The sequence below is a fragment of the Lampetra planeri genome, chromosome 62 (genome assembly GCF_965212315.1).
Source record: "Lampetra planeri chromosome 62, kcLamPlan1.2.h2, whole genome shotgun sequence".
Taxonomy (NCBI): domain Eukaryota; kingdom Metazoa; phylum Chordata; class Hyperoartia; order Petromyzontiformes; family Petromyzontidae; genus Lampetra; species Lampetra planeri.
Window position 1 is genome coordinate 4,973,929 of NC_136168.1, and position 24,774 is coordinate 4,998,702.

The 24,774-nt window shown below is 52.3% G+C and overlaps 2 protein-coding genes across 3 annotated transcripts; one reads left to right on the forward strand and one right to left on the reverse strand.

Annotated features, from left to right (window-relative positions):
• Positions 1-917: 917 nt before the first annotated feature.
• On the forward strand, positions 918-13,363 carry DDX18 (DEAD-box helicase 18). The gene is made up of 14 exons (XM_078619179.1): positions 918-1,253; positions 2,305-2,508; positions 3,297-3,449; positions 4,169-4,304; positions 4,860-4,960; positions 5,680-5,879; positions 6,603-6,717; positions 7,295-7,434; positions 8,113-8,274; positions 9,030-9,182; positions 10,076-10,189; positions 10,635-10,691; positions 11,012-11,189; positions 12,430-13,363. The coding sequence occupies exons 1-14, from the start codon at positions 1,169-1,171 to the stop codon at positions 12,633-12,635; spliced, it is 2,004 nt and encodes a 667-aa protein (XP_078475305.1). The 5' UTR covers positions 918-1,168; the 3' UTR covers positions 12,636-13,363.
• A 1,042-nt stretch (positions 13,364-14,405) lies between these two features.
• LOC144736679 (protein canopy homolog 2-like) lies at positions 14,406-23,492 on the reverse strand. 2 transcript variants are annotated; one of them, XM_078619272.1, is made up of 6 exons: positions 23,385-23,492; positions 22,795-22,914; positions 20,761-20,876; positions 20,191-20,388; positions 19,416-19,512; positions 14,406-16,969 (listed from the first exon to the last, which is right to left on the reverse strand). In XM_078619272.1, exons 2-6 carry the CDS (start codon positions 22,889-22,891, stop codon positions 16,926-16,928), a joined length of 552 nt encoding a protein of 183 aa, XP_078475398.1. In that variant the 5' UTR covers positions 22,892-22,914; positions 23,385-23,492; the 3' UTR covers positions 14,406-16,925. The 2 variants fall into 2 exon arrangements, with proteins under 2 accessions (XP_078475398.1, XP_078475399.1); XM_078619273.1 differs by having other exon boundaries at positions 23,380-23,471.
• Between the last annotated feature and the right edge of the window lie 1,282 nt (positions 23,493-24,774).

Consider the following 24,774-nt stretch of genomic DNA (forward strand, 5'->3'; position numbering starts at 1 on the left):
CGTCATCACGCACATTTACCCCTGTACGTGGTGACCTCACGACGCGATAGTTTGCTTGATGACGTCATCACGTGGTGACCTCACGACGCGATGGTTTGCTTGATGACGTCATCACGCACATTTACCCCTGTACGTGGTGACCTCACGACGCGACGGTTTGCTTGATGACGTCATCACGCGATAACTTTATTGAGAGTGGTTGTACAGTGCAATTAAAAAACAAACTTCACGCATTCTTCGACAATAACCCTGGGCCCCCAAAGATAAAACATTTATACTGGGCGACTAAGTGATGCATTAGGTGGATTGTAGGTTTATCTTTTTACTTTTAATGGCCATTCGTTTAAGTAATGTGACTATTGAAGGGGTTGTCAAAATCTTCCTCGTAGCGGAGCTATTCATGACTGTCGCCTGATGAAGCTGGTTGTAATCACTGGCGAAACGTCGGACTCGGATTATAAATGTTAACCTGACAACCCTCACGAGTTGGCTGTGTCGGGTGGTGGCGGGTTTAAACGACACAACATTTATATATTTACGCGATCTACCCCCCAATACCTCTACGATGTATTAATGTTTACAGTCTAGATTCTAGAATGTTCATTCTTCATGTCGCTGGCGGAGCACAGGGCAGGATTGGAAGGCCTCGGTGGAGTCGCTGCCCCCGCGATATTGCTCGATGGATGTTCAGTATTTAAATTGTCCAAGCCCCACGGCGTGAACACGCGTCGTCTCCCACCCTCTGGCCGCTTCGTGTTATGCGCGAGGACCGTTGCCCGAAACGTCGCCACTGACGACAGCGGATCAGCGCAGTCGCGGCGTTGCCCGCGCGTTGCATCTCGGGTAACTTGCCCTGATGACGTCAGCAGCCTGCGTCGGCTACAAACGATTCCTCGTCCGCGTTCATTTCTAGACGGTCATGAATAACGGATCGATTCACCCACAACAAAAAACATCTCCGTTACAATTTATTACAATTTTCTAGAAAACTATAAACGGGGCCGTTACAAAATTTAACGACAAATAGCTGAAATAGAAAGAAACAAAAGGACGAAGGTAACGATAGGAGGAAGGAGGGGAGGAGGAAATCGATTTCCAAATCGATAACTCGACTAGTGAATCTCAGAATCGCCACGGCTCTTCTTCACCCACACGTGTTTGGGCCGACATGGCGGACCTGAGCATGAAGATTCTGCGCAAGCGGCTCGCGAAGAAGAACAGCAAACTCCGGAGCACTGGCAAAGCCGCGCCAGGTGAGGGGGCAACGCCGCGCCACCGCGACCCGTCCGTGCGCGGGGGAAGAGACGCCTGAGGCGGTCGGTAGGGCGGGCGGTACGGCACCGGGTGTACGGGAACACGTGAGCATGGTTACGGATCAAAATCAGAATCTTTATATTGGAGGGGTCCGATGGGCCGCAAGCCTCTTTTTCACAGACGTCCAGTCGAGGCGAGTCGGAACGTGACTAGAAATAGTTTCCACGTGGGACGAACGAGGTAGTGGGAAATGTTATAGGAGGAAGGTGGGCATGCTACAAAGGGCAATTGCCCGAAACGTCGCCTGTTATGGTTACTTAATTTTTAAGGCCACACTTATTGGCAAATGTGTTGATTATTTGTTGTTGCTAATTGTGCATGTGCACTACTGCCAACGCAGCATCATCAAATACAGTAATGTGTTTGATTCGGAAGGTGTAGCGAGGTTGTGGGAGCTGTATGGAGTTCTGTGGATGTGGTGGGGATACAGGGAGGGGATGGGAGCTACAGAGATAGGGTGGGAAATTGAGGCAGGTGGTAAAGGTGAGGTGGGGGGGTATACAGGGAGGTTGCGGGAGATGTAGGGAGGTGGTAGGAGATGCGGGGAGGTGGTGGGAGATGTCGTTTGGTATCGAGAGATGTGGAAAGCATGGGAGATTCAGGCCTATGGTGGAAGATAGCCGAGGTAGGTACCTACAATAAAACAGCTGCACTTTTTGAATCCTTCTTTAATGTGCGTATTGAGTCAACCACAACTTGCCGTTTGTAGTGTGTGTGCGTTACATTGTGGGTAGCGGCGGTGCTGCGCTATGAACCCGGCGACCGATTCCCGCTCACGGTCACCAACACCAGTGACGATTATCTGAACCGGTCCTGAGCCTCAAACGATTAACCTGGTGCGGTGTGTAGCAAACATCGCCAGCCGGGCGTGGTGTGTGGCAACCCAACCCCCACGTGTGCCGTGTCGGCCTTGACACGCGCTACTCGCGAACATCACTCGCCCCAACAGTCTGTTAAAGCGATACGGGGGTGGGGGTTTGTCTTTGTCAGTGCCCAGGCTTACACAGGTCGAGGAGGAGGTGGAAGAAGGAGGAGCAGCAACAGACGCAGCGAAGGAGGAGGAGAGGGTGGCCCCAGATGTTGGGAACGCGAGCCCCTCGGCCCCCGCAGAGAACGGGAGCCAGGAAGCGCAGGGGAAGAAGCGACGAAAGAGAAAGAAGAAGCAACCAACGGGCAACGACGCGGATGGCACTGGTGAGAAGAAGTTCAGAATCTTTAATTATTCTTGAGAAATCCGGTGAGCTATGAAGCTCTTTCGCAAATGTCGAGGAGGGGCAGGTTAGTTCTATTTCAAATCATTGTTGTATTACTTTCATGCTCGCCTACCCAGGGAAGCCTTACTTGAGTCTCAAGACTTTTTCAGGAGGGTCCTGGCGATAATTGCTGCGTACAATTGCAGTTGAGTAATTTGTGGCGTGATTTTTCTTTTTGTTACAGTGCATCGCAATGTGAAGTTAACACCTCCACTGGTTTCACATTTTAAATTCATAATACATTTTCACATAGCCTCAGTTATAATTGCATCTGAAAAAAAACAGAAATTTGCACAGGGCTCTAATCTCCCACAGACGGAGCTCGTTAACAAGGATGCTCAGTGCATATATCAACAACATTACAAATAATTGTGGTTCAATACCTTGCTGATCTAGTCAAGGAGCATAAACCATCACGCGAACTCCGGTCATCCTTACAGCAGTGGCTTTTGACTAACCATCCAACAAACACGGTCACCACATTGCACGCTTTCAGATGCGCTTCTGCAGCCGTCTGGAATGTTCTTCCCAATATTAGGAAGCCACCGCAGCTACGCACTTTTAAATCATCATCTAGATTGAAAACAATTCTTTCGAACTGCTTTTTGTGTTTAGTTTGTTGTCCTTTCCCCGCACCTCCATTTAGCACGGTTGGCTCCGTACGGTGTGAAATAAATTCAACATATGTTGTGTTCCGCTCACCCGTTCCTCTCATCACGTTTGTTGCAGAGAGCAAGAGGCCGCGCGGCGAGGAAGTCGAGGCCGACGGGGAGATCCAAGAGCAGACGGACGACGAGAAGCGGAGTGGAGAGGGAACGGACGGGGAGACGAAGGACGGTGACAACGATGACGATGGACCCGCCCTGCCCATCGGCACCACCGGTACGACACGGTCACAATGCGGGCGCAGGCCACGGATGAGGACCCCCCCCACCCATGCCGTACGGGCCCGTGGAAACTGTGGTTTAGCTTTGCATGACCGTCGTGATGGTAAGCCTTCGTCCACATGGCCCCGTAACGCGCCCGGTCTCGTCGGATGCATGCCGGGAGCTAAGCAGGGGTCGAGCGTGCATAGCCCTATAGGTTCCCGGCGGGGGCTCCGCAGTGGGCAGCAGAGAAGACGTACGTTGTATTGTGCCTGCCGAATAGCACATGCAGTGCACACACAATGTGGTCCCGCGTCCACCCGCGTAGCTGCATATGAATTAATTTTGGATATGTATAGGTTAGCTGCATATACAGCGCAAAATCACACGAACCAATCCCGCATAGAACGAAGGAAACCTAGATGCCGAAATGTGGAATAATTAATCTGTCCCTTCTCTATGGGATAGAACGTTGCCCCCTCTCGCACGCATTGTGTTTTCCCCAAGTGCTTTGATTTTCTCCCACGTATAAGTGCTCGTTAATTTGCTAAAAGTGTCTTTTTGTGTATATATATATAGAGGACCACAGAGCTTGGGCAATTGTTGGCACTGGCTCGCCGCGTGGCTGTCTTTCCAGCTTGTCTGTCGGTCCCCCTCGCACCTTGAAAGCTAAATTGATTAAATGATTAACCCTTTGTGATTCTGCTGCTGTCGTGGTTGCTTGCGGCCGTGCAGGTGCGTTTGAGGACATGTCGTTTTCGTCGCTGACGGGGCTGGTGTCCGAGTACACGCTGAAGGCCGTGGCCGAGATGGAGTTTACCCACATGACGGAGATCCAGCACAAGAGCATCCGCCCTCTGCTCGAGGGCCGGTGAGCGAACATTGGGAAGCACGGGGGCAGCGTATGCAGTGCGCTGCAAATCTCCGCGTGCGCACCAACAAACGTTCCCCATCGGGGCGGCCCAGCCGTAGCATGCTACCTCACCACTTTGTTGCAGAGGTTCACACTTCGAATCTGGCAGGCCGGGTGGTGTCAGTACAGATAACAATTTAACACACAGGCTTTCGTGACCAATATTACTCATAATAACTAGTTACTACTTGAGCACACTGGTGTGCTCAAGTAGCAACTAATTGTCACGTTTTCTTTACATGACGCTCTTCCGAATTCACTGTGTCGGGTGGTGGAGGGTTAACTACACATTTATATTTACATGATGTAACCCAAAAAAAAACTTTATTATGAACAGACCAATGACTGTAGCAAGTAGAACATTCCTAAATTTGGTTTCTAATTTAGCTTTTTCCAGCTCTTGAGAGTTGAAAATATTGGTGATTGACAGGCCATGGATACGCTCTGCAATGCATAAGATTGGTGTGCTGCTCGCTTCGGTCGCTGCTAACTAATTTCCCGCTCCTCTTGCAGGGACATCCTGGCGGCGGCACAAACGGGGAGCGGCAAGACGCTGGCGTTCCTCATCCCGGCCATCGAGCTCATCTACAAAATCAAGTTCATGCCTCGCAACGGTGGGTCTCGCCCTTGCTCGCCCACCTGCCCGCGCGCTCGACCATTGATTCCTCCACCCATGTGGAGCGCCCCGCGTACCGTGCGCTGCTGAGTGGAGCGTTTGGTATCGGAGGCAATTTTTTAACCCATTCCGATGACGCGCAAGCGGTTGGGCGTTCGTTTTATTTAGAGAGGCATAGCGCCGTTGTTTTTAAAGACGTACTCACCGCAGAGGACTGTAGCGATAGGACGGCACGCTGATAGCTGGCGCCAAACTGTGCCACAAGCTCTCCTGCGTGTCTTCGTGGGAGCCTCGGTACCGATAAAGTGATGGCATTCACATACGTCATCAGAATGGGGAAGTGTTAATCCAGCGCTGTGGAGGAAGCGAGAGGTTTGTGGGTCACATACAAATGAACGGAACTCCCTCCCTTGCCGTGCGTGTGGAGATCGTTGTCTCTGCGCTTGCCAGGCAGTACAGCAAGTGGGTTAATTTCCATCTCGAGCTTGTATTTTGAGTATCTCCACCCTCGTGTGCCATACATGTTGTACATGCTGCAGCTTGGTCATGTTTTTTGCCAGACTTCCCGTACAATAGTGAGTTGCAACAAATGTGCGCATTCACGTGACGATCTTGCGCGAGCTGTGCGTTCGACCGACTGACCTCTTTGCCCACTCGCTCGGGTGCTTCGTCCTCGCGTGCGCCCTCTGCGGGCTGCGTGTGCGTCTACGTGTGCAGGTACGGGCGTGCTCGTGTTGTCGCCGACGCGGGAGCTCGCCATGCAGACGTACGGCGTGCTGCGCGAGCTCATGAAGCACCACGTGCACACTTACGGCCTCGTCATGGGCGGCAGCAACCGCACCGCCGAGGCGCAGAAGCTCGCCAAGGGCATCAACATCCTGGTGGCCACACCGGGCCGTCTGCTTGATCACATGCAGGTGAGAGCGTGAGAACGAGATGAGGCGGTGGGGGGCGTTCGGTCCACCCGGCTCGTTCCATTCCCAGTAGCCGATCGATTTCTAGTATTGCGTCAGGGGCACCTCTGATTAGCACGGTTGGCTACGTACGGTGCGAAAGAAGTTATACATACATACATACAAAGCGTCTCTCTTGTGAGTACGCAAGGTAAGGGAGTGAGTGGGAGATTGCATACTCGTGTGCGCCTTGCACCTCATCTCAACGGTTTATTGCGATGGGCCCCGCTGCAGGCTAGCCTCAGACAGGGGGGACCCCACGCTCCCAGCGGCAGCTGTCCCAGCGTGGCACTGCGCACGGACGCGGCGTTGGTCCCCTGCCACCGGGCGGCGAATTTGGTGGGGGAGGTTTTTGTTGCGCGGTCATTGGCAAGTCGTCAGGTGGCTTGGCGGGAGAGCGAGCGGATTGCAATCAAGAGGTTTGCAAATTAAAATTCTCAGCCCCATCATCCCTCCCAGTGTCGAATAAAACGAGCAGCACTTTGTCGGGACGTCAGCAGTCGTTGTCCTTCAGAGAGATTTGTCCCCCCGCTAAAGAAATGTGGAATTTCCGCCGCTCGCTCCGCAGGGCCTAGTAAAACGGAGCCGAGCCAAGCCATGCCTCAACGCTCGTTTTTAGCGGTGGCAAATTACTTTCTCCGACTTTGACCCGACGTCGGCGCGTCCTCTTCCTGTCCCCTTCCGCAGAACACGAACACGTTCATGTACAAGAACCTGCAGTGCCTGGTGATCGACGAGGCTGACCGCATCCTGGAGGTCGGCTTCGAGGAGGAGATCAAGCAGATCATCCGCCTGCTGCCCAGTGAGTTCCGTCGCCTTCAGGCGCCGATGCCTTGGCGCCGTGCCGGTTTCCACCCGGAACGCGACCGGTTCTCATCGGGGTTAAGCGGGGGGGGGGGGGGGCGGGTCTGAGACCAGACCGCTTGTGGATGAGCGACCGCCAGCTTGAATAAAGCTGCTGACGTCCTGCACTAACGGGCACACGGTAGAGCTCGTCACGGAAGTGGCAGTGACGCGACGCACAACCGCCTGTCTATAGCGAGGAGCCGTTTCTCCGTGGCAGCTGCCACCGTCGGGAACGCAACCATCACCGTCCCTCTGCTGCTGCTAATGCACAATCGCAGTGGCGGCGTTCGGCCTACTCTTGTTTTTAAGAGACGCTTAAAGGTTCCACCTCTTTCTTAAAGGCCCCATCTCGTGCCTTTCTCGTGACACTTTTATCTTGGCTCGGCACCTCAGGAGTCATTTGTCATTTTAATTCCGCCTAATATTGTGCATGTTGCAAATCTCTGCGTTCCAATTGTAAGCAGGACAAGAGAGCGTGGCTAATTCCTCCTCCCTCCTGGCTTCTACCCCCCACCACCACCCTCCCCGCACAGAGAAACGGCAGACGATGCTGTTCTCGGCGACACAGACGCGAAAGATCGAGGATCTGGCCAAGATCTCGCTGAAGAAGGAGCCGTTGTACGTTGGCGTGGACGACCACAAAGAAACCGCCACCGTGGATGGCCTGGAGCAGGTGTGGCGCAGGCGATGCGAGCATCGTCGTCCCCCCGGTGCACCTAGCCTGGCACGAACGCCGCGGCGGTAACGTTGCCGATGTTGATTAAACTAAACTATACATATTTAGTATTTTACCAGGTAAGACCCACTGAGCTACGTAGCTGTCTTTTACAGAAGCGACCTGGCCACAAAGCATAGCTCAACGAAGTGGGTTATGTTGAAATTTATAGAGTCCAAATACTCTAAACACATGTTGATTCTAAATGTGGAGGGAAAAGCCAAAGGACCTGGAGAAAAATCCACGCAACCACGGAGAGACAGAGACATGCAGACGACAAATATACAGGCATCAGGGTTGGGATCGAACCCACGACCTCCTGTATACCAGGCGAGGTAGTTAACATCCCGGCAACGTAGCACCCCATGTTAATGTTGTGACTGGCGCTGGATTTCGGCCGGAACATCGGCGGACCCCCCCGGGGGCCCCCCTCGGCCCCCTTCCGCCGGCAGCAGCGTGAGTGATCAAACGCAGGGGCTGCGCCTTTACCCTTTAGTAACGTCGGTCATGATCGGCGGCAAAGTTCCCGGTTGTTGGAGGTATTTTGGTCTCCCGTCCGGGCCTCGCCAGCGGTTGCTGTGGCCGCATTGACTGATCGTGCGCCGTTGTGTGTGTCCCCCCCCCCCCCCCCCGCAGGGCTACGTGGTGTGCCCATCGGAGAAGCGCTTCCTGCTGCTCTTCACCTTCCTCAAGAAGAACCGCAAGAAGAAGATCATGGTGTTCTTCTCCTCCTGCATGTCCGTCAAGTTCCACTACGAGCTCTTCAACTACATCGACCTCCCCGTCATGGGCATCCACGTGCGTTACATGCCGCCACCACCGCCTCACCTCGCCACACGGGCCAGCGGTTTACCGGGTCGTTGCAGAGGCTTGCAGTTCGTGGCCAGTGATCGCCCTGGTCAGTTTAGTTGTAGTTTTAACCAGGCGACCGTCACGGAGTCTCATTTGCACGAGTGACCGGGGCATTAGTCTGCTGCCAGGAGGCGGGCCGATGGTTACTGCCGTACGATTCCAGTTCCGTCGCTTGCGGTGTCACTTTCGATTTTGGAAAATTCGGACGGCGAAGCCGGCACACACGCAGCCTACTTTCTTATAATAACGTCAATGGGTCTTACAATGCCCACTGAGAAACAGATGGCACACAGTGTTTCCCTGGTTAAAGCACACGCAGTAATACATCAGGGCCCCAAGTGATAATTATCAGAACCTGGTTTGGCGATGGTTGCCTTGATGATGTTGTTGATGGTGACGGTGGTGGTGGTGATGCTGGTTGTGGAAGTGGTTGTGGTGATGGTGCCAATGGAGGTAATGATGATGATGTCGGTGGAGGCGGTGATGGTGATGATGTACAAATGTACGTAAAATTTGTTTCGCACCGTATGTTGCCAACCGTGCAAATCGGAAGTGTGGGGGAAGAACAAAAAACTAAACAAAAGCAGTTCAAAAGAAATGAGTTTTCAATCGGGCCAACTTGTTGGTCGTGATGATGGCGGTGGTGGTATATTCGTGATGTGTGCCCACGCATAAGCTCACATCCCCATGCCCCCCCACAGGGCAAGCAGAAGCAGACGAAGCGTACGACGACGTTCTTCCAGTTCTGCAACGCCGACTCGGGGACGCTGCTCTGCACCGACGTGGCGGCACGCGGCCTCGACATCCCCGAGGTCGACTGGATCGTCCAGTTTGACCCCCCTGATGACCCCAAGGTACGATGACAACAACAACAATAACAACAGCGGCAGCAGCGGCCGCCGTTCGCCACCAAGTGGCGGCGATGTCCCAGTGGCACTGGTGCCATGCTAGGTGCGCGTTGAGGCAGCCGTGTGAAATGTTGAAGGGCTCGCTGGCGGTAGGTGGTCACGGGACTGACCTCCAGGCATAATGAGATCAATGACCAGCAGATATGTACACATGCAAATATGCGCACCCCACTTGAGTGCATGCAGGCAAACACACGTACACACAGATACCCAAGGCACGCACATACGTGTACACACACACGTGTACACGCGCACAAGCGTACACACGCACCCCAGGTGCGTACACGCATATTCGGGGCGACATCAGCGGCTGACACAGACTGGCCAGCAAGTCAGCTGTACCAGAAGCATGCCGTGTGGCCCCAGTAGTGGAAGTTCACAATGGCCATGTCGGAGCACTGGGCTGCCAACGTGCGTTTGGTTTATTCGCAGCTGATTCAAGGCTGCTTTTCTGCACACTTCCATGCCATAAACGAATGTTGCATCGAGTCCCACACGCTCGCGTAGAGACCCATAGACTCCCAAAGAGACCCACACAATGGGATACAGATCCATAGACTCGCATAGACCCCATAGACTCACATTGAGATGCAGAGAGTCGCACACTCCTTACCAAATGAAATAAAGTCCGGGTCTTATAAGAGGCATCCCAGGTGAACATTTCATTCATGAGACGTCCCACTCATGTTGGGCGGCCTCCCTTCTCCCCGCGATTTGGTCGTGGCACCGTGGTGGTCGTGGCGCCGTGGTTGTGGTGGTCGTGGCGCCATGGTTGCGACTCCCTCCTCCGCGTGGTCGTGACTCCGTGGTCGTGACTGGTTGTGACGCCGTGTCTGCAGGAGTACATCCACCGCGTGGGCCGCACAGCGCGCGGTATCGGAGGCCGAGGCCACGCGCTGCTCATCCTGCGCCCCGAGGAGCTCGGATTCCTGCGCTACCTCAAGCAGGCGCGGGTGAGTTCCACCGAGAGACTCGCACAGAGACCCACGAGTTCACGCAGAGACCTACGGACTCGCGCAGAGACCCACACGCTCCCGTAGAGATCCATAGACTCGCACACTCCTTACCGACTTAAGTTATGTTTGATGACAGCCGGCACAGGTGAACGTTTCATTTGTTGTGCGAGTCGTCTCTCTGCCGTATCTCTACTGCATCTGTTTTTGAGTGGTGCATTGGTCCGTGACCACTCCCTCACGTAGCCGTGACCTCAGACGACATATACCCTGGTGCCGCGACATGTCACTGCATGGGAGAAGGGGTACGAACAATAAACGACGATGACGACGATGGTAATCACGACGACGATGATGGCAATGATGACGATCATGACAATAATCATGACGACTCTGATGACGATAATGATGATGACAACGATGATGACGATGGTGCCGTGTGCAGGTGCCGCTCAGCGAGTTCGAGTTCTCCTGGTCCAAGATTGCCGACATACAGTCCCAGGTGAGCATTGGTGAGAGTTGGTGAGCGTCAGCATTTGCCACTGAGATGGATTATGCTTGGACGCACGTGAGGACACGCATGTGTGCGTGTTCAGTTGTGCAGTGGTTAGCGTGCTGCGCTATGAACCCGGCAACCCGGGTTCGATTTCCACTCACGCAAACCCATAAGAGTGGCGTTTATCTGAACCGGTCTTGGGCTGCCTCTAGGTCGACTCAGCCTCTTCCCTCACCCTCTCTCTCGTGCCCCCCCTCACCTCGTCCTCTCTCTCGCCCCCTCCCCACTCACCACGCTGTCTCTCTCTCTTGTGCGCCCCCCCGTAGATGGAGAAGCTGATAGAGAAGAACTACTACCTGCACAAGTCTGCGCAGGAGGCCTACAAAGCCTACGTGCGGGCCTACGACTCTCACTCGCTCAAGCAGATCTACAACGTCTCCACGCTGGACCTGCAGAAGGCCGCGCTCTCCTTCGGGTTCCGCGTGCCGCCCTTCGTCGACCTCAGTATCCTTGCGTCGTCGTCATGAGCCCATGTTGGGTGACGATGGTGGTGACGAGTAGTTAATAGATTCTGATTATGGGTCATGGTGATGGTTGTGATAATTGTTTGAGGTGATAATTATGATGTTTGGCCGTGATGTATGTACGTTGACTTTCTTTCGCACCTTATGTAGCCAACCGTGCTAATCTTTGGTTGTAATGATGATGATGATGGCAGTGATGCTTGGTTGGTGATCATAGTTATAATGTCTCAGATTAGCACAGTTGGCTACGTACGGTGCGAAAGAATTTCAAAGTAGCATACATAGTGATTGTCATGGTGGTGATGATCATTGACTGGGTCATGTAGCCCACATGCCTAGCCACCACTTGCCCAAGCAGCTTCTGGTTGGCCGGATAGTGGGGGCTAAATGGATGCGGCACGAACTGGGGAAGAGATTGACCGATGCAGTACAGAAGGATGATGGTGCTGATTGGACTTGCCGATGCCTGGTACCAGCAGTGTCAATATCGGCCTCTGTGGAGGAGGTTCGTGAAGGATTCCATTGGGCAGTTAGAGGCAATCGCCCTCCAGCAACGATGGAGGGCGGAGAAGCGACACAACAACCAGTTGAGCGCTGGGCGGCTAAAATGTCACAAGTTGGCACAGCAGGGGGCACAGGTGGTGCATCTGCCAGTTACCTCCGTTAACCCCATTACACCTGGGTCTGTCCTTGTTCCTCCTGCCAGCAGCGAGCCTTGGAGACTTCACACGGCCTCAAAGTGCACCTATCATGGCACAAGTGCTTTAGTGACGTCACCTCCATTTAGTGGTGATAAGCCGTTGTTACTTTATGATCATTGGTTGTAAGGATGATTGTGGTGGAGATGATTGACGGTGATAGTGATTGGTTGTGACTGGCAATTGTAATAGTTCTGATTATATCGGGAGCTCATGTTGATGATGATCATCCATTTTCGGTGATGGCGACGTTGATGATCATGATCACAGATGGTGGGTCCTGAAGGGATGACTGACGACGACGACGGTGGCGCTGATTCATTGAAACGTGCGGCGTAGTAGTCGTAGTCGTCGTCATGGTGGCCATAAAAACGGTCCCGAGTCTGCACCCTGTCCAGGATTCAAACTCCTACTTCTGTTGCCACCGCCGCACACGCGACCCCGACCCCCCCCCCCCCCCCCGAGGTCTCCCGCCATCACCGCACACAGTCTCAAAAGTTTCCTTCACACCAACCCCTCCAGACGTGCACAGCAGCAAGGGAAAGGGGCTGCAGAAGCGCGGCAGCGGCGGTGGTTTCGGCTTCGGCCACCAGAAGAGCCGGCACGACTACGGCGCCAAGACCTACAAGCACGTGGGCAGGGCCGGCAGCGCCGTGGGCAAGGCCGGCAAGTCCGGCAAGACCGGCGGCGCCGTGGGCAAACCCGACAGGCGCCAGTTCACCCGATGAGCTGTGCCAGGCCCCCTCCCCACCTCCCCCTCCACGCCCCCTCCCCCTCCACGCCCCCTCTCCGCCCACTCCCCGCCAACCTCTCTGTTCGGGATGAGTTTCCATTTATACATTTCGCAGGTTATATTTTTCTTTAGGTCGTCGACGTTGCGTAAATAATTTATCGTAGTAACGTGTCACCCACGTTACTCCACTTTTGGGGGGTTGAAAACACGGATGAAGTGTCTGTGTGACGTAATTTCCTGTGACACTGTAGGATAAAACCAAATTGAATTTGGCATCGACTGGAATGTACTCATTCGTACTGGTCGCGAAAGTCTTCGTGACAAACTGAAATGTACGTTAGACGTGGTTTTCAACATTTTAGGACGAATTTGGAACACCGGGGACATACTATTCCGACTGCTCGGTGTTTCACAAGATTTTAGTGTCGTTTTTCAACCCATCCCGATGTGTTTCCTTATTCAGACAACCCAGGGAGACGCCTATGTCTCATTGTTGTCCCCCCATCCAGCAGTGGAAATTCCACATTCCCAGGGCAGGGGCCAGTCAGACTTCACTCAGTGGGTGGTAGCTCGTTCTCCTCTACTTCGTGTCACGCCATTCCCACAGCCATCCGTGTTGTCGAATCGAATCCAGGTTTAAGACCTCTCTTACTCTGCCTATAACTAACTTGTTTATATATGTGTATAACAAATAAAAAACAACTCCTTTTGCCAGAATGTCAACATCACTGTCGTGTGAATTTTCTTCAAAAGCGGTTGCGATTTGGATGTGGCTATGCATCTCAATCCCAGCCACGGCGTGTTGTATGGACTGAACCGGGTCCTGTCCCTCCCGGCCTCCACCAGACCACACCGACAAGCGTGGTGATGGCAGCGTGCGGTCAACTTTAGCAGCCCCCCGCCTGGACTGCGTAGGGAGGCTGTCATCCAGCAGTGGATTGACACAAGGTTTATCACACGCACACAGGTGTATATGTGTTATCACTCGATTATCTGAACCGGTCCTCCCCCAGGTCGACAGCCTCAAATGAGTACCTCGTGTTGAGTGTAAACACTTTTTTATTTTAACAGGTAAGGCCCACAACTGTGTAGCTTTTTCAGAAGCGACCTGGATAAATGATAGCCCAACGAAGTGGCTTATTGTGGAAATGTGTAACAGCAGCCAAATACGATTAATGCATGTTTCTAGATGTGGAGGGAAACACCAGATGACCCAGAGAAAAATCCATGTGACCACGGGGAGAACATGCAAACTCCAAATAAACAGGTATCGGGGTCAGGATTGGACCTGCGACCTGCAGATCACTGCACCCACACACTGGAATATTGACCATCGACTAACATTGCCCCATAGGCTAACATGGCCCATAGACTAGCACTGCCCATAGATTTACACTGCCCATCGACTATAATTGTCTTTATTGCCCATAGACCAGTCTCCTGGCAAGCCAGAGTATGGTTCCACAGCCACGGGAACGGCATTTCACAGCTCATCTTGCAGTGATCCAGTGCTGGGTTACAGGCAGTCACGTGCAGCGCAGCCGCCACCACCACCTGGTCAAAACTGCGAATTGTCCGGCACTGCCTGACCTTTCAACCCACGTGCTGGAAGGTTCGGTAATTCAGTTTCTAACAAGCCCCCATCAGTTAAATAAACGGCATGTTCCAATTCAAAACAAGAATTTGGTAGCTGGGAAAGGGGCCGTCACCGCATGCCCTATACTGGCACGAGAGATCAGAATTTAAAAAAGGAAACGGCAAACCATTGTCACCTTACACATTTTTATTATTTTATTATTAAAAATATCAAATTGCAATGAAACCGGCTCGAGCAGTCGTCTGGAGAAAAGGCAGCAAGCCTGTGGCACTGGGATAGGACAGCAATTCCATAACCGAATGGCAGCGCTCATCCGGCAGCGGATTGACACGGTGGGCGAGGCCCCTTGAGCAGTTGCGATGTCGCCGTGGGGTCCCCTCCAAGGTTCAGGATTCCGTCATTCACAGCTGCCCTGGGTTAACGCAGTAGCAGTGCAGGTGTTGCTTTTTACATCAACCGTATGCAGAGCAAGTGGTTGGTGGTGGTGTGTTAATAAACCAACCGGTTCGCACGGTTGGCTACGTACGGTGCAAAAGAAGTTCAACACATGAGCAGCGGTGGTGCAAGTGGTGCGATTCCAACCCCAGCGGCTCTAGTTGAATTCCTCAGTCACGGCTCTCATCAGCGCTCCCTCCCCTTCTACCCTCCAACATCACCAACCCGTACCGACTCACCGGCGGTGAAGTATGGTCAAACGACCGGTCAGCGGTTAAAGGGCACGCGACACGTGCGTATTTTTGTATTGTAGCGTTCAGACCCGCCCCTACTGCGACATGTGGAAAAGAGCATTAAAGCTCATCGGATTCCTCCCGCAGTATAACTAAGGATTCTGGATGATTCTGGGGAAACTGCGTGCCAGGCAATAGAAACCCCTGGCCGTGACTCACTTCTCAGGCAACGATTTGGCCTTAAGCCAAGCTCAACTAGAGTGCTCCATTCGCACGACTCTGCGAAGGTTCAACAATGCCGTTGCTCATTTTTATCGACGCCAATTCTCAATCTTGAATCTCACGCGCAAAGGATTACGTTTGCTTCCATTTTCTTTTTTAAAAGAGAGGGATATCCAATTACAGATACCCCACCGAGATAAGAGGTCACATCGGCTGGGTGCGTCGTTGCACGCTCTACGCAAATCACATCGGCTGTCGGGACGAACAGAGTCTCAAGGCTCTCTCAGGAGGGTCCTGCCAAGTTGTTGCAGTGGAGGGGGGGGGCAGGGGGGTGGTGATGTTGCCACGTCTAATCCCAATTCAGTGAACTTGTCGATACGTTTTTCAGCATGAGGGATGCTTGGTATCGGCACCAGGTAACTCAACAATTTTTATTATTTTAGCAGATAAGGCCCACTGAGCTATATAGCTCTTTTTCAGAAGTGGCCTGGCCACAAATAATAGCCCAAATGAAGTGGCTTAAGATGTGGACATTTATAAAATCTAAACATAAACGCACGTTGATTTTAAATATGGAGGGAAAAATTTTATGGGCCGGCGAAAAATCCACACGACCACGGGGAGAGACATGCAAACTCCAAATATACAGCAGGCGTCGGGGTCGCGATGGAACCCACGACCTCCTGTATACTGGTAGTTAACATCTCCTAGCCACTGCGGCGCCACCGCAACGACGGGAGGCTGCCCGGAGCGCGCTGCCAGTCCGCGTCATCATCGGCGCCGTCAACAAAAGAGCAACGGCTACAGCCACCGGCAGCTTCTGAATTCCACGTCAAGTGAACGTCGAGAAAAATCGGATGCTGCTCTCAAATCTTTTTCAAAAAAATCATCGAGCACAAATTGAAGGCAGGAATTGCAAGTCCGTGCCACTTCTCATTGCGTTTACCCTGGATGGCTGGAGCCAGCGAGTTGGGGTGTGACGGAGGCGAATGAGACGCACGCTTTGGCTCCAGTGGCCAATGGAAAACCACCCGTGCTATGGTGGCCCCTCACTGGCTCAGCACGGGTGGAGGGTATTCGAGTACTCAACTGACAATTGAAATCCCAGTCAGCAGATGACTTCGCTCTCAAAAGGCATCATTCCTCGAGGGAGAGTTGTATATAATCACTGCCACTTTGTGGGTGGGCCAATAGTGGTCGTTATGTCGAGATTGGCCCCTGTCATAGGAATGTGGAATTTTGACAAACTCATCCCGGGGGCCGCCAACAACACATTTGGCGGGAGTTAGAGAGATGGGCAAAGTTAGAAGAATGCACGATGGTTACGGCACAAATCTCCAGAGACGCTAAATCTGACCGATTGTGTTCACCAGAAAGAAAACAAGAACGAGCGACGCATCTCCTGGAAGATCTCCACGTGCAACGAGCCGTGCCGCTCCTCCCTCGGACTGCGTGGGGGGTGGCGGTCCACGGCAGCGCCGAGTCGCTGCTGCGCAACCGTTGTGATCCGTGCGACGAGATGTCCGCTCCGTGCCGGTATCATCGCTTGCTGGTTGTTAAGAGGCCGGTGCTCATGTTATCCGAGTGTCGTCCGTGTGTCATCCGCATGTCCTCCGCGTGTCGTCCGCGTTTCGTCCGCGTGTCATCCGCGTGTCATCTGTGTGTCATCTGCGTGTCGTCCGTGTGTCATCTGCGTGTCGTCCGTGTGTCGTCCATGTGTCGTCCGTGTGTCGTCTGTGTGTCGTCCGCATATTCTCATGTCCGTGTCATTAACTGGAGAAGCCCCCCCCCCCCTACTTCAGAGTTCGTCGTGCGGAACGTGCAACGTGTGCTCGCAGTAATCTGCAAAGAAACAAAAACGAGGTTACTCGAGGGTTCTGTGTTTTTTTTATAGTTTTCCCCAAAATTATATTCTGATTCTAATGGATACATAGACGAAAAGAATCCATTCGGATCTCACGTAGAGAAGTGCAACTCCTCTGCCCACAGAAGCAGATATCACGGAAACATTTTTGTAGTTCTGTTTTTTTGTTTTGTTTGTTGTCCTTTCCCCATACTTCCAATTAGCATGGCTGGCTACGTACGGTGCGAAAGAAGTTCAACATACACACAGTCCATCGCATCACAGACAAAGAGATATTTTGAATTCCCAGAACCGAGTGAAGTGCAGACGGGGTTATTACACGAGTTTAACCAGGCAAGGTTCATGGAGTCTGAAGACTCCTTTTCAAGAGGGTTCTGGCAAGATTTCCCAGTAGGGGGCAATGTTGCTGCTGCTGTGTAACCCGAATGGAGTAATTTGCAGGTGATTCTTCAGCACTGGGGATGTTTTGGCCAATACCAGTTCCAGTGAATGGTTTTATTTTAGCTATGGGAGGACACCCATAGAGAACATACAAACCTCACACACAATCTCAAACAAAGATCCCCCGTATAGCCTGTTACAGACTGTTGGGGCAATTGCTGTTAGCAATCAGCACCAATGAAGGCTGTAATGGCACACGAGGGGGTGGGTAGCCAACACAACGCCCGGCTGCCTTTGTCTCCTCAGTGCTGATGTTTACACACTGCACCAGGTAGTCATTTGAGTCGAGGGGAGGCCCAGGACCGGTTCAGATAATCATCACCGGTGTTGACCATGAGCGGGAATCGAGCCTGGGTCACCGGATTCGTAGTGCAGCCTGCTGACTGCTGCACTGCCGCTCCCCACACACACAAACACCCACACACACCCACACACACCCACACACACACCCACACACCCACACACACACCCCCACACACTCTCTCACACACACCCACACACCCACCCACACACATACCCACACTCTCTCACACCACACACACACACACACCCACACACACCCACACTCTCTCACACCACACACACACCCACACATACCCACCCATACTCTCTCACACACACACACCCACACACACACCCACACTCTCTCACACCGTCACGCACTCACTCTGCGGAACAGGGGGAACAAAGGACATAAAAAAGCCCAACACGCGTAAAGGCGCCATCGTCGGGAATTTAACCCAGGCCCCTCCTTGCTTCACCGCCGGTGACGCACGAGCGTCACCACTGCGCCGCCGCCACCACCACCACCTACTACTACGTGTGTAAAACGATCGCAAGCCACTCTGGCCGTGAGCGTGTGTACCCTGGCACGGCTAGCGACAACAATGCGTGTAACCGGACGCCGCTCGCCCGGCCGTAAACACACACGTGCGGCGTCGGCCCCATGTTTGCTCTGCCGGCAGCTGGGACGACCGCCGTTTTGTCGTCTTGCCGCAGCGGAACCGGGAACCGGCCGCAAGAACCACCTCAACACTGACAAGATTACCCGACCCTAACTGCTCCACGGGAATCACGCGCGGCAACGTCCGCGCCTCCGTAGCGCTCGATCGGGCGACGCGTCCAACTCGCGAAATACACGCGCTGAAGAAACCACCACCCCCAACCCCCCCCCCCCCCCCCCCCACTGAGACATATTGGCAGGTCCCTCACGAAAAGGGGTCTTGAGACTCGGTGAAGTTCTCCTGGGTAAACAACCAGAATCATAATTTAGCGTTTTGTCCACGGCCTTCCAACGTGGACACAATCTTACCGATTCGTAGACCATCCCGAAATGGTAACAAGCTCAGCCAGTGACCAATCACAAGGCGGTGCGCTATTGTGCAATGCGGTGTGGTGGTGACACGTGACACGCAAGGCATGATGGGAGCACCAAGCAAGTGGCCACCATAGCATTGTTTTCGCGTCTAGAAATTACCTTTTTTGTGAATTAGCCGGGCAGCGGTGGTTACGCATTCCCAGCCATGTGGAGGCGAGGGTTGGCCGATCACACAAATCTTGTCGAAATTCAAGTGTCATTTTTTGTTTAAATAGCCGAGGATCAAATCACCCAGAATGTCCCCCTAAGCTCTGTCGTCCTCTACATGTGAAGGTGTTATTGGCCAATTGATTTGTTTTCCAAGTGAGAGAAAACCGGAGCACCCAGATAAAACCCCATAAGTGCGAGGGAGCAACACTCTATCCCATGCAGATCAAAACAGGTGGAGTCCACATTTCTACCCACGGATAGGAAGGGAGTTTCCGCAACATTTGTGATCCACCAACCTTCACTGCTGTACGCATGTTAAAGTTACATGTAAAATGTTGAACTTCTTTCGCACTGTACGTAGCCAACCGTGCTAATCGTGGGTGCGGACTCGCTGCTGCGTAACCACCACCGCCACACGGCTCACGTTCGGGCGGGGGGGGGAGATTGAGACTTGCCGGATTTTTTGCTGCATAGTTTGTCGGCGACATGGTCTGTCTCGTGAACGAAGAGCGAGATGATGTCGTCCTCAAACTCCTCCGCAATGTTCTCGCACTGTAAACCCGGCGGGGGGGGGGGGGCGCACAGAGAGCCGTCGTCTTTAAAATACCCAGAGCACCCTGTGCAGCCGCAACGTCGTTTTGCGCGGGAGTTGGTGGACGTAGCTGCCCGTTGCCACTCGGCAGCGAGATGTCAAATCCCTCGCCAGGTATGCAGGAGGTCGTGGGTTCGATCCCAACCCTGATGGATGCCTGTTGTATATTTGGAGTTTGCCTGCTCTCTCTCTCTCTCTCCCCGTGGTCCTGAGGATTTTTTATCCAGATCCTCTGGTTTTTCCCTCCACATTTTGAATCAACGTGCATGTTGAGTAATTGGCTGCTATAAATATATAAATGCTAGACAAATCGCAGCAGCTGCAACATCGCCCCCCTACTCCTCCAAAACCCTGGCAGGACCTTCCTGAAAAACAGTCTTTAGTCTCGGCAAAGCTGACTGGAGTTTGCGTGATGGTTTATGCTCTTTGACGAGATCAGCAAGGTATCGTGGTTCACTTATGCCAAGCACTTTGTGTGTAATGAGTGCGACCTTATAAGCACCACGACTTCTCCACTACCCATCGCCTTCCTCTTCCCTCTCCCCTCTCCACGATGACAAGAACAAACAGCAACAAAATCGTCTGGCATCGTCCAGCAGGCCGGGGGGCGCAGGGGACCGGTGGCAGCGGGAACCCACAGCGAACTTGAGCATGGTGCCCACGTCGCCGCTGATGGTGACGTTGGTCAGGTCGAGCTTCTCGCCGGAACGGGCGGTCGTGCGCACGAACGAGCGCGGCCTCCCCGAGCCGGCGTCCACCTCGGCGTAGTCGCCCACGCGCTGGCACACGCCCTCCAGCACCTCCAGCAGGTGGGCCTCCGAGCGGGCAAAAGGCACCTGGCGGTGGGAGGGGGGTGGGGGCCGAGGGGGGGCGACAGCGGCCACGGCACGGCGACGTGACGACTGGTTGTGTGGCGACGGTTGGTTGGGGGGGAAGGGGGGAGGCGTACGTCATCGAAACGGAACTAGAAGGAAAACTGATGACGTACGCATACGTACGTCGTCGGAATGGGAAAGGGTTAATGTACAGGAGAAGTTGATTCCAGTAGTGGGGTGCAGCAAGGAAGGAGGGAGATCGAAAAGGGGATTGGGTATAGAGAGCGACAAAGAGAGAGAATATTAAGAAGGAAAAGACTGAGAGGGCTTTGGGCACGGAGCGGAGGTGGACACGGAGCGAAGGTGGACACGAGATGATTGACGTGGGTTCACCTCGGTGGTGTCCTGGGTTCCGTCGGGGTTGATGCGGAAGGAGCCCACCTGGATGGTTTTCTTGGGGTCCACCTGGCCTACCTCCCACGTCACCTCGTCCACCAGCGCTCGGCAAGCTGAGCACCCCCACAAACAACGACGACGATGATGACGGCAACGAGGACCATCATCATTACTTCAATCCAAGCTGAGATACCTATACCGTGTCATGTCTGGAGTGGCACCCAGTGCTGCACCTGATAGTGAAGCAGCAGTCGGGGTGGCTAATGATGATGCAGTGCTCACTCATCCACCCACCGGATAGAATTCAGAGTAAAACAGCAGCCGGGGCCATTGATGATGCAGCACTTGCTGATTCACTCCAATCACTCACTCGCTCACTCACACACCCACTGGATATAATTCATAGTGAAGCAGCAGATGGGGCGATTGGTAACCCCCATTATATACTCACCTCCTTGTCACTCTTCTATCGCTACTACCATAGCTGCTGTTCCCGTGAACTCCATTTACCAATTCCTATCCGCCAATCGTGAAAACTTGGTCAACCAGACACCGACTCATCTTCTTGGTTCTTTCGGTAAAGTCACGTTGAAGGGAAATAATAAAATAATAAAAGTTAAACATAATAAAATAATTCTCACGACGTTTCGGCCACAACGCAAGCAGCCGTCCTCAGGTGACTTTACCGAAAGAACCAAGAAGATGAATCCCTGCAGTCACGAAAGCTTTAAATCGAAACAAACACCGACTGTTTCGTCTCACCTACCACACAGTGTTCAGCTACCACCACCACCACACTGCAGGTGATAAATATAATAACTCACTCACCCACCCACTCACTCACCACACTACAGATCACAACACTTCCCTTTCTGATTATTTCCCACGTTATGCAAACCAGGGGTCATCTCCGATTATCTTTACAGTCAAATCTTGCTGTACTCCGCACCGCTGATTAGCCCGGTTGGCTACGTACGGGGCAAAAGAAGTTCAGCATATATACATACATACAGCACAACGCATGCCTCACTGCCACTGTCTTAGTAGTACCGATATTCCTTCAAGGTAATACCCGCCATGGTACTCATTTTAGGCTCAGTCGACCTAGCGGGGAGTGGAGGGAGTCCAGGTCAGGTTTCAGACACCACATACAACTGACATTGGCCACGGTGGGGGAATTAGGGTTGCCACATTTTATTCTCACGGCAGCCAAACCCAGACATCTTTCTCAGCCGGCACTCTGTCCAGCATCAGAACCGAGCAGTGTCAACTGCGATGACGCCCAAAGTAACGCAGGTACCAGGTTCTTGGTACAAATCTATTTCTTCCACCCGGACACAGATGCTAATTCCCGATCGCATTTGCCAATTCTCCGACACGTAAGCAAATTTGCGGACCGTCAAACCCGGACAGGTGGTAACCGTAGTGTGTGGATAAGTGGGCGAGTGAGTGAATGGGTGAGGGTTGAGCGATTCGGTGGACAGGTGAGTGGGTCAACGAGTCCGCCTAAGTATATCAAAGCAGAGCAGTAACCTGAAATAAAGTTCAACACAATGCCGATAGCAGATCTCGGTAAAAATCAATTCCTGCCACCCAAACACAGAAGCCGATTACGGGGACTGTCCGGGTTCAAGCCAGACAGGTGGCTACACCAGTGGTTGGGTGGGTGGGTGAGTTACTGCATGACTTGATACATGAATGAGTTACTGCGTTACTTGATACATTAATGAGCGAATAAGCAAGTGAGTGGGTGAATTACTAAATGACTTCATGAATGAATAAGTGAATCAATCGGTAAATAGACGAGTAACTGCGACTTGATAAATGAGTGAATAAATGAGTAGATGAGTTACTACGTGACTTGATACATGAACAAGTCAACGAATGAGTGGGCGAGCGAGTGGGTCCCGAGAATCGATCCCAAGTTGTCGACTTGGTTATCCACGACATCACCGAGAGCGCTTGCGCCAGGCTAGGTACACCTTGAGGCCTCACACACACAGACAACACAATACACCGGCCCATGCTCACCTCCACAGTACAGACCGTAGTCCTTCTTGGCAGCCCCCGGCGTGGGAAGCATCAGCAGCGCAGAGGCGCTCAGCAGCAGCAAGGTCAGCAAACTCATGGCGCCTCCTCCTCACTCGAGCTCTGGTGAAGCCGAGAGAGCAGATCGACAACTCAGCTCAACAGCCCAAGGACTCGGAGTTCAGCGGATCTGCCCCAGCCGGGGAGTGTGGGTGTAGAGAGTACACACTGCTGTAAGATTACACGCCGTGTGAGAGTACACGCTGCTGTGTGTATACTATGAGTAGACCGTGTGTGTGAGTACACCGTGTGTGTGAGTACACCGTGTGAGTGAGTACACCGTGTGAGTGAGTACACCGTGTGAGTGAGTACACTGTGTGAGTGAGTACACTGTGAGTGAGTACACTGTGTATGAGAGTACACTGTGTATGAGAGTACACTGTGTAAGTGAGTACACTGTGTGAGTACACTGTGTATGAGAGTACACTGTGTGTGAGTACACTGTGTGAGTGAGTACACTGTGTGTATGAGTACACGTGCTGTGTGTATGAGTACAGTACACTGTGTGTATGAGTACGCGTGTTGTACTGTACACGTTGTCAGCAGTTAGCGCGTGGAACGCGGCGCACAGGCGACACGTGTCAGCCTCGTCACGTGACTTCAACCAGCTGGGGGGAGGGGCCTCGCGCGTGAGGACCCCCACTTCCCTCCCCTGAGCTGCCCTCCCGTGCGCCTGATTTCTAAACACTTTTATTCACATCCAGCTATAAATAATGTGTGCATCATATATAGAGTATATACAAATACAAGTAGTTACAACAATAACGCTGCGTTGTTCAAGTCGTATTGCCCGAACGAGCGTGGTGCGGTACTTAGTCGTTTGGCGGCGCCGAGTGGGTGTGGTAAATTCCACATTCCTATGACAGAGGCAATATACGGAGTAGTATCGATGTTATTGGTGATGCTGCGTTGAAAGTGGTGCGCAATAATACAACGAAGGTTCGTCAACAACACCGTGACCTTAAAATAACAACTATATATACAACAGGCGACGTTTCGGCCAGTGGCCATTCATAGCACATAACACATGTACTGTAACGTACACATTTGATGTGCTTTGAAAGGTCTTTACCAGAAACGTCGCCTTTTATATTTTTCCTTGTAAGGCCACGGCGTTGACGAATGTTGAGTTTTGTTGTTGTCAACATATCCACAGCACCACCACTGTTGGCTTCCATACGGTTCACCCCGTATTCTTGTACAGCAGGGACATTGAGTTTTAGGTCCATACGGCGTACAGCCGTTTCAATACGGACACACCAACAACAAGTGTCTATTTGCGTTTCTCCCTTGTGGTGATGGAACTTAGTAGGATGAAGGTTGATATGTGTAAGGGCACAGGGTGGCCAATAAGGTCTGAGTTGGTCTGTAATAAGGTAGGGCACTGATAAGGGGTTCACAGGAATGGGCTTCCCACAAAGACTTTGTAACTCCACTGATGGATGATGGCTTTCCACACGCCGTATAAGCAGTTTGGGGTTTTTAGAATACTAGTTCATGAAGCCTGTCTTCGCCAGGCAAAAGTTATCAATACATATATTAACCAGATATGATTTTTACAAATTGTATCTACGATCAGACACGAACTACTCCAAAAATTTGCATTTTTCCACAAAAAAATTATTGACTTGATTCAACTTGTTAGATTTAAAGACGTACACGTCGGAAACTGCTCAATTTAAAGATTCCGTTCTTTTTTTATTAGAAAGAACAAAAAATTATGAACTTAATACTCTCTGAGAAGCTAATAACTGTTACCGTTTTCTAATTATTACGATTTGAACGTCATAAAATGCGTATTATTTTCGCTCAAACCGCTTTAATCCAACATCTATATAAAAAAAAAGATAGAATGGTACTCACATTCATTTTATTTACTGTTTTACACTCTATCAAACGAAAAAAACAACAATATTATATATT